The 13,567-nt window shown below is 39.2% G+C and overlaps 1 protein-coding gene across 2 annotated transcripts in view; it reads left to right on the top strand.

Annotated features, from left to right (window-relative positions):
- The first annotated feature begins 6 nt into the window (after positions 1-6).
- FBXO9 (F-box protein 9) overlaps positions 7-13,567 on the top strand; it is a 21,358-nt gene continuing 7,797 nt past the window's right edge. For both annotated transcript variants that reach the window (XM_010845257.1, XM_010845258.1), the window contains exons 1-7: positions 7-194; positions 3,595-3,684; positions 4,893-5,048; positions 7,254-7,311; positions 9,079-9,178; positions 11,195-11,325; positions 12,100-12,214. In XM_010845257.1, coding sequence (XP_010843559.1) covers positions 39-194; positions 3,595-3,684; positions 4,893-5,048; positions 7,254-7,311; positions 9,079-9,178; positions 11,195-11,325; positions 12,100-12,214 — 806 coding nt within the window. In that variant the 5' untranslated portion in view covers positions 7-38. The remainder of the gene's footprint in view (positions 195-3,594; positions 3,685-4,892; positions 5,049-7,253; positions 7,312-9,078; positions 9,179-11,194; positions 11,326-12,099; positions 12,215-13,567) is intronic.

Raw genomic sequence — 13,567 nt, forward strand, 5'->3', positions numbered from 1 at the left:
AAGATGGCTGCCGTACGCCGGGCCCGCAGTTACTGCCGATGCCTGGTGCGCTTCTCCGACCGAGAACTCTGCTAAGCCCCGCTGCAGCAGACGGCAGGAGTAGACACCCGGACTCCCAGCGCACCTCCTCGCGGGGGCGGTGCCGAGGGGGCGCCGAGAGCCCCTCGGCCGCGGCCGGCCGGCCAGCCAGCATGGTAAAGCGCCTAGGGGCTCGGGCGAGCGGCGGACGGGAGGACCCGGGCCTGCGGGGAGCCCCCGGGAAGTGGGGAGGAGGAACCTGCGAGGGGTGGGGTCTGCAAGGCTACCACCATCCTGGGGTCCTGGCCTGAGGGAGAGGATGGTGCCAACCTTGCCGGATCCCCGGAGTTACTTCCTGCGGACCGCCCACCCCTACCCCCGGTGGGGGCTCCAGTTTAGCAGAGAGTGATTGCTGGACGGCCGAGAAAAATGCCTCTCTTCGGCCTTCTGAGGATATTTAACCAATCTCTTGCCTTTATTAAAAGCAGCAAACATAGATTGAGGTGAGCCGTCGCAGTATTTGAAATCGGGAGGGAGCTTTGGCAAGTGGAGACACTTGTTGATCGCCGCCCCTCCCTGCAAAAAACCAAAAACAAACCCTGCCCAGGGAGCCGCCGTTCTGGCCTTTTAAGGCGTCTTGAGTTTAGGACGCACTTGTCCCAGGACGCGGTGGTGCCCGGGGCAGGGTTTTGGCTGGCGGTTTGAGGGATTCTGTCGCATTTCAGGGCCCTGAAAGCCCGAGTAGTCCAAGTGGAGAGACTGAAAAGCTCCAGAAATTGACAAAGCAAGTTCCATGGAGCTATTGCGTGCTGGCACAGGTCGTCTGTGCCCCATGCTACTTTGCTTTGGCTTCCAATAAATTGTCGATGCGAGAAACTAATCTCTGGCCAAGTTGAATCTTCAAGAGTGAAATGATGCCAAACTCATTAGTTTATAGTAAACACCCGAGTGTTTATGAATGTATGAATGGTTGAATGAGTTTATGAAGTCAATTTGGAGAATAAAAAACACTAACTCTGCTTCTAAACTTTTAGAGTTCTCTGACCAGGATTAAGCACTTAACTTTGGGTATTAACTCCATCTGTGAAACAGTAAAATGATGAACACATGAAGCTACTCTGGTGAAAAGTGTTAGGTCAAACTCAATTATGTAAAACAAAGTGAAAATCTCTGCATGACAGCCGAAGACCTACTTATTTCAAGTGGTATTTGAGTTGAAAAATGCAGTAAAACCCCAAATTTGATTTGTTTTTGTCATCGTACTGTCAAAATCAAAGTCACAGTGGGTTAGAGCTCTATTATCACACAACTCAGGGAAGAAGAAAGATGCTGTCTGTATTATCCGTTTCCTGTCTCCTTACCTCATTCTTGAGATATGCATTATATATTATCATGGCATTTTATTTGTTAATTCAGCCAATTTTTTGAGCACTTATCAGCCTGGCATAGTGCCAGACCCCAGATCTTGTTGCCAGTGCACTAATTCTAGTGAAAGAGATGAAAGCTCAACAAAATTCTTCAGTGCTATGATACCAGCACATGTGTAATGGGAAAACAAAAGAGGCAAGTAAAGGGGTCAGAAAATGTTTCCTCCTGGGGTAGTCCCTGAGCTGAGTCTTGAAGGATGAGCAGCAGTCGCCAAGTGGGAGGAAGAGGACACTGACTGGCATTCCAGATGCTGAGAGAAGTAGCATGTGCAAAAATTGGGTGGGAGGTGGCAGGAGAGAGAGCAGGGGGCGCTCTTGAGGGCAGTTTGGGAGGACTGTTGGGTTAGAGGTGGAGGCTGAATTACTGAGATACATCAGGGACTAAGGTCCCCTTCCATTAGCCGTCCTTAACGTTTACAGTAATAAAGCAGACCCTTATTTGGGTGAGAAATACACTTGTTAGATCTATAAATTCAAACTCTTTTATTGTGTAATTTGCATTAGTGATGTTCTTAGTAAGGGGCTTCCCTGGTGGCTCAGAGGGTAAAGCCTGCAATGCAGGAGACCTGGGTTTGATCCCTGGGTCAGAAAGATCCCCTGGAGAAGGAAATGGCAACCCACTCCAGTACTCTTGCCTGGAAAATCTCATGGACAGAGAAGCCTGGTAGACTACAGTCCATGGGATTGCAAAGTCAGACATGACTGAGCAAGTTCTCAGCTTAAAGAGACAAAAAAAAAAAAAAATGTATTTGATAATACTTATATTTTCCAGTTTTCTGGAAGTTCCTCTGAGTCTCTGGCCTTTCGCGTTTATTTCTTCACCACTCAGCCTTCCCAGAGTGCCAAACACTTTAGCATATACTAACTAGTTCACCTCTTACAGGCCCCTTTGTGGTAAGTCTGCTTGCAAGAGATAAGATGGGAAGCCAGGCTTGTTTGTGTTGTGCTGTGAAGTAGTGCAAGTGAATCTGGTTGCTGTGCTTAAAGATAGGTGCTAATACAAACATCTTAGTCCCAGGAGCAAATTAGAACCCAAACTGTCAACTGTAAAACTTCCTGTGTTTGGAATAAGTAACATTAAATAGATTGTATTATTTTTATTTCTAACTGACCTTCTAGATCACTTCCCTGATTGCAGCATTTCTTTATAGGATTGAATACTTAAAAGTGTTGAGCAAGTCTTATTTGCTAAGAGGTGTGTTAGGTAACAGACTGCACCTGGGCAGCATTTCATTTTCAGTGGAAGGTAGGATTCAGTTTTATTTAGCAAACGTTTATGGAGACTAAAAGGATAAAATGGAAGGATACTGACCTGGGGCCTCTATTAAGTCCTAAGCCATGCACAGTAATTCCAGCCCTTTATTCCACTTTAAGTCAATCCAATATATAAAAAACCTGGATTTATTTTTTTTAAAAAGGAAGAGACTTCTTTATAAAAACCTTCACTGTTAACATGTCTTTGATTTTAATGAGTTTTTCTGGTACATTTAAGATATTAACAAAGTCATTCACACATTAATAACATTCCCGTTTATATAAAGATAGGACAATCATATATGGGCTATATGTTGTTGTCCAGTCACCCAGTGGTGTCTGACTCTTCGCGACCCCGTGGACTGCAGCACAACAGGCCTCCCTGTCCTTCACCATCTCCTGGAGTTTGCCCAAGTTCATGTCCATTGCGTCAGGGATGCCATCCAGCCATCTCATCCTCTGATGCCCTCTTCTCCTCCTGCCCTCAATCTTTCCCAGCATCAGGGTCTTTTCCAATGAGTTGGCTCTTTGCCTCAGATGATCAAAATATTGGAGGGCTATATATCCTCTTTTAAATGATCCATGAAACAAAAGCTATTTGAACTCTGTCCTGCCACTCACTGTTACTTTCTGAAACAAATCTGAAACAAAGTGTTTTTTTTAACCACCTACCAAACATTTTAAGCTGGAGATCAGTGAAGTACTGTATTCTACAGTATTAAAAAGTTGAAGTACCAGATTTTTCCAACTGGAATCATTTTCCTCATCTGTGAAGAATTTATATGGAGAGAGACAACTATGTGTTTCGCTGGGCAGGCAGCTCAGTAGGCAGTGTAGGTTACCCAGGGAAACTGGTGTCTGTGTGTTCTTCAGCTTTTGTTTCCCTTCTCCTTAGGCAGAAGCTGAGGAAGATTGTCATTCCGAAGCTGTCAGGGAAGGAGATGATGATGATGAAAATGAAAGCCCTGCTGAGACGGATTTGCAGGTATGTTTCTTCATTTGTGCTTCAGTTCTTATTCTGTTGGTTTCCATACATAAGCAGGAGTTGGTCATACTTACGAAGATTCTTAGGTCCTTATTTGCATTGACTATAGCTGTGTTTTCATACTGGTTTTTGAAATGCTTCAATTATAACTATGTTATGGATTTCTTTTCCTGTAAAAAGGAATATCAGTGGCTACTATGTCATTCAGTTATGGATTTAAAGTGTTCAAGGCATAAGCATGAGTAACACCCATCACCTTAAAAAAATTGACAGATTTGACCGTCTAAAAGTTTGAGACCTATGTATAGCAAAAGATCTTCTAAATCAAGAGAAATAATTAGCTGGCAAAACTATTTACCATGTAGAGAGAGAGGGTTGATATCTCTCATGTAAATATAATATCCTTATGAAATTAGTAAGAACATAAGATAGATAAAAATGGACAACTGATGGAAAAAATTAATATATAATTAATTTATAATATATATAATATATAAGTAATAAACATTTATTAATTAAACATTTGAAGAGATAATCAGCCACAAGAAGAATTTTATCACTTTTATCACAAGTGTTCTGATCACTTTTATTGATTAGTCTTTGGGTGGGGCCCACCTAGGAAGAAAGTGTGGTCTTGCTGAGGCCTTAACCACAGGGCAGACAGCTGAAGGCTGTTTGGTAGCACTGCCAACAGTTCAGATGTGGAGGTGGGTATCTAAGCAGCACACCAGAGCCCACCACACTGGAAGGCTTCACTTATTCTGTATTTTAAAAATTTTTTAATGATGCATATTTAGAAAAAAATAATTTCTTAAAAAAAAAAAAAAAAGAATGGTTATTACAGAGTTGGGGCTTACCCACAGAATTTTGAGATGATGTATTCCAAGTAGAAAGCTTGAAAACATCTAAGTTTAGACTCTTAAGTGATGGCTTATATTTTCAATTCCAGTTAAAATTTGATTTCCCTGTACCATTAGATTTCTCCTGTATAGAAAACCTTATTTTAGCAAACTTTCACTGTTTCTTCAAAGTCTTAAGCAAAAATTATCTTGGAAGATAAGTATTTGGTGGTAGTAAATTAAAGACCGTGTTTTCTCATCCAAGAATATGTATGTGTGTGGACATTGGTGTTGGACTATTGACAGATTGTTCCAGAGGTGAGGTCCTCTTCCTTGGCAGGTCTTAAGGCATCCTTCTCCCCCTCCCAGGCACAACTCCAGAGGTTCCGAGCTCAGTGGATGTTTGAACTTGCCCCGGGTGGCGGCTCAGGCAATTTAGAATCTCGACCGTGCAGAGCAGCGCGAGGCTCTTTGCTGAGGGCAGCGGACACCAGAGGAAAGCAGGAACTGGCGAAAGAAGAAAAGTTAAGTGTTATGGGCGTTGTACATGGAAAGATGTGGACAAGTGTGCCAGTGTCTCCATCCCTCAGGACTTCTTATAGGTCTTTGGATGATATGTTACTCCTCCTTTGCTACAGGTACACAGTCTTGCTGGGACTCTTTAGTAATGCAAACACCCCTGAGGTTCATTTGGTCTCTAAAAGATAGATTCCTTTGAATTTATTAATAGAAGCCCCAAAGAGGAAAAATTTGTTCAAATGTTAACACTTTCCCAAAAGCCTTACTGTAGTATTTGGTTATATTTTGAGTTGAATAAATTTAGTGATGCAATGATTACTTCCTTATCCTGGACAATTTCAGGTGCTTTCTAGTGGTTCACCTCTTTCTCATGCTTGATCACACAAAGCACACACAGCCCACCGTTTCAGATTTCACCACGCTGGTCCCTCTGTGTCCTTGGCTGCTCACCTTCCTTGTATGATACAGTGTAGTGTTTGTGTGTAAGCTTGTACATCCTCCAGTACACGTTAAATCCTTTCTAGCTGACTTGTAATACCCAGTGCAATGTAAATGCTCTGTAAATAGTCACAAGTACAATGTCAGCACTACATAAATAGTTGCTAGTGTGCAGCAAATTCAAGTCTTGCTTTTCAAAACTTCCTGGAATTCTTTTCAAACATTTCTGATCTGCAGATGGTTGAGCCTGAGAATGCTGAGCCCAGGGATGTGGGGAGGTTACCAAATCCTTTCCTCCACAGGGGCTGTCACCTTCACACCATTAGACCCAAGTTTTCATTTACAAAAATTTGCCGTTAAATAATTGACATTACTGTGACAACAAAAGACGTCTATATTTGCTATATTTCAGTTTAGTTTGGACATACTCACAGGTTCATGACCCAGGACAGTCTTGTGCACGCCTCCCATCCTCCCTTGATGATGATGCCTTCCTCAGCTAGACTTTTTGGAAGTAGATAGAACCTTGGTACAATCCAGAGCTTATTCAGATTTCCAGGCACTTGACTGTGGGAGTGTATATAAACAGTTCTCTGCAACTATATTACACACGTCGCTTGATGTAGCTACCATCAAAATCAAGATACAGAACTGTTCTGTCACCACAAGGCCCCCTTCCCCTACCTCCTTAGTTATATGCTCTCTTCCTCACCTCCTCCACAGCCCTTCCTAACCATTGGCAACCTCTACTCTGGCCTCTATTTCTGTAATATTCATATGATATTCAAGAAAACGTGCAATTCCTTTGAGATCCCTCCCAGTTGTTGTATGTGTCAGTCGTTTGTCACTTTTTCACTGCTCACTCGTGTTGCATGGTATGTACATACCCCACTTTGTGGGACCACTCACCTGTTGAGGGACTCGTGGGTTTCAAGTTGGGGGCTGCTCTTACTGGAGCCACTATGAATATTCATGTGCAGGTTTTTGCATGAACATAAGGTTTCATCTCTCTGGCCTAAGTAAGTGCAGTTGCTGAGTTTCGCGGTAAGTGCCTATTTGGTGAAAAGAAACTGCACTGTTTTCCAGGGCTTCTGCACCATTTCGTGTTCCCTCCAGCAGTGTATGAGTGACTCAGTGTCTCCGCATCCTCATTACCCTTTGTTGTCATTACTTTTTAATATTAGCCTTTCTGATAGGTCCTTGTGTCTCCCTAATGGCTAATGATGTTACAAAACTCTTCATGTGCTGTTTCCCATCTTTATAGGCCCCTCTGTGAAAAATGTTTGTCTTTTCTAATCAGATTTGCTCATGTTTTTACTGTTGGATTTTAAGAGTTCTTTATGCATGCCAAGTACAAGTCCTTTGTTGAATATGTGGCTTGTAAGTTCTTTCACTTTGTAGCTTGTCTTTTCATTTTCTTAAGAGAGCTTCACAGAGCAAAAGTTTCTAATTTTGATGAGGCTCAATTTATCAACTTTTCCTTTTATGGATTGTGCTTTTGGTGTCCAAATATAAGAACTCCTCACCCAAGTCTCCCAGGTTTTTTTTTTTTCTTTTTCTTTCTAAAGGTTTTTAAAGTTTTACTTTTGGGTCCTTGATCCGTTTTTGAGTTACTTTTTTCTGTAAGCTGTGAAGTTGATCTTGAAATTCACTGTTTGGCTAGTAGCTATGTAACTGCTGTAGCATGATTGTTGAAAAGGTCATCCGTACACTACTCAAACTCATTTTTAATACAGATTTTCAAATATTGTTTTTCACTGTTTGTTTTTATAGGCTCGAGAACTCTTCCTAAAAGCAGTAGAAGAAGAACAAAATGGAGCTCTTTATGAAGGTAAAAAACTCAGATTTTTTATTACAGAATATTCTGTAATATTCTGAATATTACAGAAATAGAGGCCAGAGTAGAGGTTGCCAATGTCATCTTGTCATGACATTTCTGAATAACATCTCATTACTGACCAGTTTTTTAAAAACTGAAATATATTTGCTCTTTGTTACTGACCAGTTTTTTTTAAAAACTGGAATAAATGAGAACATCAGTCTCTGTAAATTTGAGATTTTTTTTTAAGGCATGAAAAATAAAAATTGTACTTTTATATAACCCATCTCTTCCCAAAAATATTGCTAAGAAACATTGTCATGGGGGTAGAATGAGTAAAACAACCTTTTCTAATTTAGAATTTAACATTTATTAATTATTAAAGTCTTAAAAATATTGTTATTTACTGAAAAATAGGATATGCTCTTTTTATAGGTCAGTGTTTCTTCGGAGGAAGAAAATACATAGGACAGGTTGAAGAACATGTACATTTTTTCTCAATTTTAATTTACATTATACAAGAAGGAATACCCTTCAGCCTTTATTGTCTGTTTTGTTGGGTCCGTAGAAATATGTAAGTAAACCAAGAGATGAGGCTGTTTACCAGATTAGGTTTATAATTAGGCTTTCATTTTGTGATAGAAAAGCTATTAATTGGGGCATGGAAAAAATGCTAGCGCTGGAGTCGTTGGAAAATGCCCCTCAGATAACATTTTCAGAATTGTTGCATTTATTTGCAAGTTTCTTCTAGTAGTGTTTTACTCTGACATTTGAAAAGGGCCCAAATGATGACATCCCTCCTCAGTCGTTATTAGCCTGTGAGAGTCCTGTCTCCATGTGGTGTTCAGTAACTCACCCCAAGTGGCAGAACATGGCAGAGTGGATGGACTGAATGGGCTTGGCCTGAGGGAAAAGAACTAATCAGCTTCTGCAGCCCCAAGTTATATGATCTCTCACTGGTCTGGTTCTAAACCACCTGGCCAGGAGATTTATTTAAAAACAAGTTTTATAGGTTATTTGGAGAAGGCAATGGCAGCCCACTCTAGTACTCTTGCCTGGAAAATCCCATGGGTAGAGGAGCCTGGTGGGCTGCAGTCCATGGGGTTGCTAAGAGTCAGACACGACTGAGTGACTTCACTTTCACTTTTTACTTTCATGCATTGGAGAAGGAAATGGCAACCCACTCCAGTGTTCTTGCCTGGAGACTCCCAGGGATGGGGGAGCCTGGTGGGCTGCCATCTATGGGGTCACATGGAGTCAGACACGACTGAAGTGACTTAGCAGCAGCAGCAGCTAAGTAACAGGCATCTGGAGTAAAGGAAGATGAAGTTGAAGGATAAATTCCAAAAAAAAAAAAAGAAACCTTATTCTACTCAGGAGGAAGTATTTGATTTTCCTAAGCTCTGCACACCAGAAAGAAGTTTGCTTAAAGTTGTTTTTGCTGGGGCTACAGCAGTGACATTTTCAAAGCCCAGAGAAAGACAACTACATATAAAATCACTTCTGACAGTATGTGAGAGGCTGAGGAAAAAGATGGGCTAAAAGATAAGGGTAAAATGCAACATCTTAAGTTTCTGTAACGTGAGTGCTTCAGAAAAAAGACTATTTCTGAACTAGTAGGGTTTGAAAATGGGTTTGCTCACTGCTCATGTTGCGTATAGAAAAGGGGAATTTGGTTGGTTGTAAAGAAAGTTACCAAATTAAACCACAATCAGTGTAATCAAAGGAAATGACGAAAATGTGTGGTCATAGCTAATTTAGCTTTATTTCTTCTTTTAGCCATCAAGTTTTATCGTAGGGCTATGCAACTTGTACCTGATATAGAGTTCAAGATTACTTATACCCGGTCTCCAGATGGTGATGGCGTTGGAAACAGCTAGTGCGTATATAATTTGATAGACAGTAATATATAGAATTTGTTAAAGTTAAGCGTCTTTGCCCTGTTGACTCTTAGCATGATAAGACAGTGCTAATTCTGTTAAGTTTCATAGTCTTTAGTATGAAGACTTGTTTATAAAGTTGTAGACATTTTTTAATTAGGGAAATTTTAAGATTATAGAAATGCACATTTTAAACAGATATAACAAAAATAAGGTAATGAAAGAGGATTTTTTTTCTTTTAATAAAAGCAGTGATTACTGAAAAGAGTAAATTAATGGACGTGTTTCAACTTTCTGAAATCTATAAAGTCAAAATGATTAAAGTGTAATCAGGCCAAAGCTGAAAAAGGTTAATAATGGTTTAATAATGTTTGAAATTGGGTACATGGGGTTTTATTACACTAGTAATTACACTTTCTCCTTTTGTATCTGTTTGAAACCATACATTTTTAAAAAGGTTTTTTATTAGGAAAATGCTAGACTCTAGTCAGACTTGGTTGTAGATAGAATATTGTTAAGACTAACATCTCTTTAAAAGCACAAGGGCCAGATATAAGTGCTTTAGTATGAAGACTTGTTTATAAAGTTGTAGAAATTTTTTAATTAGGGACATTTTAAGATTAAAATATGGAAATGCACATTTTAAACAGATATAACAAAAATAAGGTGACGAAAGAGTTTTTTTTTTTTTTTTCTTGTAATAAAAGCAGTAATTACTGAAAGGAGTAAATTAACATATTTTTAAGCCAATACTTTGACGTTGCTCATAAAAGAAACCTAGAAAAGTAGAATTTTTGTAATAAGATACTATATCAGTCAGTCTTACATAACCTCTGGCATGAAACAGTTAAGAAGTTACCTTTATTGATAACTTATGCTGACTGCCTTTTTTAACTGCTTATAGTATTAACACTTAAGCTTTGACTAAGCCATATTAAAAATATCCCATTGAAGTCAGCATTTGTTGCCTGTTTGAACTTTGGTGCTAATAATAATTGTTCACCAAATTAGATTTAACAACACGAGGTAGTTCATACTCAAAAAGACTTGTTCAAGGATTTTCTAAACCTTCTTGAAATTTAGGGAGAGTCGTTTAGACTCAGGTCTTAGCCAGTTTTATAAATAGATGCCAGGTGCTGTTAAGAAAGGTTGTATTAAAACATTAAAGCATTTCTTTCTCTCCCATCCTGTCACACAGACCCAGGTATTCTGAAAATTCCTTCAAAATAATAGTTGTTTCTTATCAGACCTAATAGGCCCTAAAAGCCTCTGCTGGTTTTTTTGCCTCCTGTAAAGAGCTGGTAGCAGAGCCCTGCAGTCCCTCCAGCCACAGCCACATGTCCATTTTGTTGTCTTTTAATAAGCCCTTCCTGGTTTTCTAACTTCATCCTCATCCAGCTTTTTTGTAAGTCTGATCATTTTTAATGTTACCCTCAGCAAAACTGGAAAGCTAGATATTTTTCTAGAACTCTTAACTACACATTTGTTTATGCTAATAGATTACTCATGGACCCTGCTTTTTAAAATTATATATTTTCCTCTAAAGGAAGGGTTATAAGGTACATATATTAGAAAGCCTTCTTGGTAAGTAAGTACCTCAGATGACATCTGTATATTTTGTTTTTATTCAATTAGAATGGATTATGTTCACTTAAAAGGATATATTTACATATGATTTTTAAAAAATCATTTGAAATTATCTTTTTTACTAATTCATGAAATCTCTACCTTATCATAAAACTAATTAATTAAATCTGAACACCTATATCCAAAAATTTTTAATTCTTCCTCTGTGGGAATTAAAATTGCTGAGGCTTTTTCCTTCAAAAAGTTGGTATGGTACCCCTTTGCAGGGCAGGGTAAACTTTTACCATGTTTTTGAAAAAGAGTAGTAAGAAGTTTGCTTTTAGATGACTTTTTCTAAAGCAAATTTGAAAGTCCTGTGAAAAATCAGTTTCAAAGCTGTGTTGTATAGACTGGGGCACTGGGTTTATTCACCTCCCTTCTTTTCTTAGCATTGAAGATACTGATGATGACAGCAAGATGGCAGACCTCCTGTCCTACTTCCAACAGCAGCTCACGTTTCAGGAGTCTGTGCTGAAACTGTGTCAGCCTGAACTTGAGAGCAGTCAGACTCATATATCAGGTGTGACTTCTTGCTCCTTGTAACTCAGAAATACTTTTCCTTAGATTTAAGTTTTCCAAACTTATAAGGTCAGATAACTGTCATACAGTAGCTTTAGTTCCAAGTATAGTGGGGGGTCTAATTATAATTAATTTGTGTAGACAAGCTTCTCAGGGTCTGAAGTAGAGTGGAATTGGTAGTGTAGTTGGTCGAGGATGCCATCTTTACAGTGATGGTCTAAGAGGGTGAATATCTTGAGTTGGTGGGGCAGCCCTAAGAAAACTGGAGAAATGCTGGCATCTTCAGGCACTTCAGCCAAGTTGGACAGTAGTCCTGAAACAGGCTGAGTGTTTAAAAATGAATGTTTTCTCTTTCTTTTCATGTGTTTAGTGTTGTTTAATTTGCTCTGGGAACTTTTCAAAGGAGGACAATTGAAAATTTTCAAGGAGGTGAAAATAATCTTTTAATGTTACATATGCAGTGCAGATCATACATATGTGTACATTCTAGATTATTTTTTCTAGTATTTTTATATCTCTTGACAATGAAATGATCTTCCACGGGAAAGGGGAAAGTAGCTTCAGAGATGTTTTGTACTGAAAAGACAAAGATATTTGTGTTTTGATGTTAGGAGCCATTATTTCTTTTGGGTAGTTAAATACACTTATCAGCTCCAAGACGATCTGAAGGGTGGTTTATAAAATTTTAGGAATAAAAATACCTGCACTGAGAATGTGACAGTCACGTGACAGGTAGGAAGGAGAGGAGAGTCACTGAGGGTGGTTTCCTTTGCAGCTCTGCCGATGGAGGTCCTGATGTACGTCTTCCGTTGGGTGGTGTCCAGCGACCTGGACCTCAGATCATTAGAGCAGTTGTCACAGGTGTGCAGAGGATTCTATATCTGTGCCAGGTATTTACTTTTTTTTCCTTTTTTTTAAGCAACTCTGGCTGTGGTGGAAACCATGAAAAAGCAACCAGTGAACTGGGGAAAAATATTTTCACACCAGATATCTGATGGGGATTGATATCCAAAACATATGAAGAACTCATACAACAGTTGCAAAAATCCCCAAGGAACCTAATTAAAAAATAGACAAAAGACCTTAGATGTTTTTTTCAAAAAAAGATATTCCATGGCCAACAGGTATACGAGAAGTTGCTCAACGTCATTAGGGAAATGCAAGTCAAAACCATAGTGAGATATTAGTTCACGCCTGTTTGAATGGCCATCATTCAAAAGACAAGAGATAAATATGGATGTTGGTGCAATTGTAAGTTGGTATAGCTACTATGGGAAACAGTATGGAAGTTCCTCAAAAAATTAAAAATAGATTTACCATGTGAGCCAGCAATTCCACTTCTGAGTATATATAAAAAGGAAATGAAAACACTAATTCTAAAAGGCGTCTGCACCTCTTGTTCATAGAAACATTATTTATAGTAACCAAGACTTGGAAACAACCAAAGTGTGCACGGATGGATGAATGGATAAAGAAGATCCACATATATAAAATGGAATATTATTGAGCCACCATGTATGGTCATGGATGGACTTCTAAGGCTTTATGTTAAGTGAAATTAAGTCGGAGAAAGACAAATACTATATGATCTTACATATAGTAATCTACATAGAAAAAGAGAATTTGTGGATTTGTGGCTACCAGAGGTGAGGGAATAGGGATTAGAGGAAGATGGTTAAAAGGTACAAACTTCCAGTTTGAAGGTAAGTACTAGGGATGTGATGTACAACCTGCTGGCTGTGGTTACCATCACTCTATGATAGAAGGCTGTTAAGAGAGAGTGGACCTTAAGAGTTGTAATCACAGGAGACCTTTTCTTTTCCTTGTAGCTCTATGAGATGATGGATGGTCACTAAACCAATGGTGATTTATTTCACAATAGATGTTAATCAAACCATCATGCTGTATACCTTAAATTTTTACAGTGATGTGTGTCAAATACTTCTCAATGAAACTGGGGAAAAGCTATCCTATACATTTAAAATCTTGCATGTGAAGAATAATTGTAGTTTAGTATAACATTTAAGACAGGTAATGTTTTATGAGGGCTGGGTGCCTTATGTAAAAATATATACTTTATCCTTAGCATCTAGAACATTTTTTAGATATTTATTTATTTTACTTTATTTATTTGGCCATGCCAGGTGTTAGTTGAGGCATGTGGATCTAGTTCCCTGACCAGGGATCGATCCTGGGCCCCCTGCATTGAGAGCTCAGAGTCTGGGCCACTGGATCACCAAGAA

This window comes from Bison bison, unplaced genomic scaffold (genome assembly GCF_000754665.1).
Source record: "Bison bison bison isolate TAMUID 2011002044 unplaced genomic scaffold, Bison_UMD1.0 scf7180017864214, whole genome shotgun sequence".
NCBI classification, from domain to species: domain Eukaryota; kingdom Metazoa; phylum Chordata; class Mammalia; order Artiodactyla; family Bovidae; genus Bison; species Bison bison.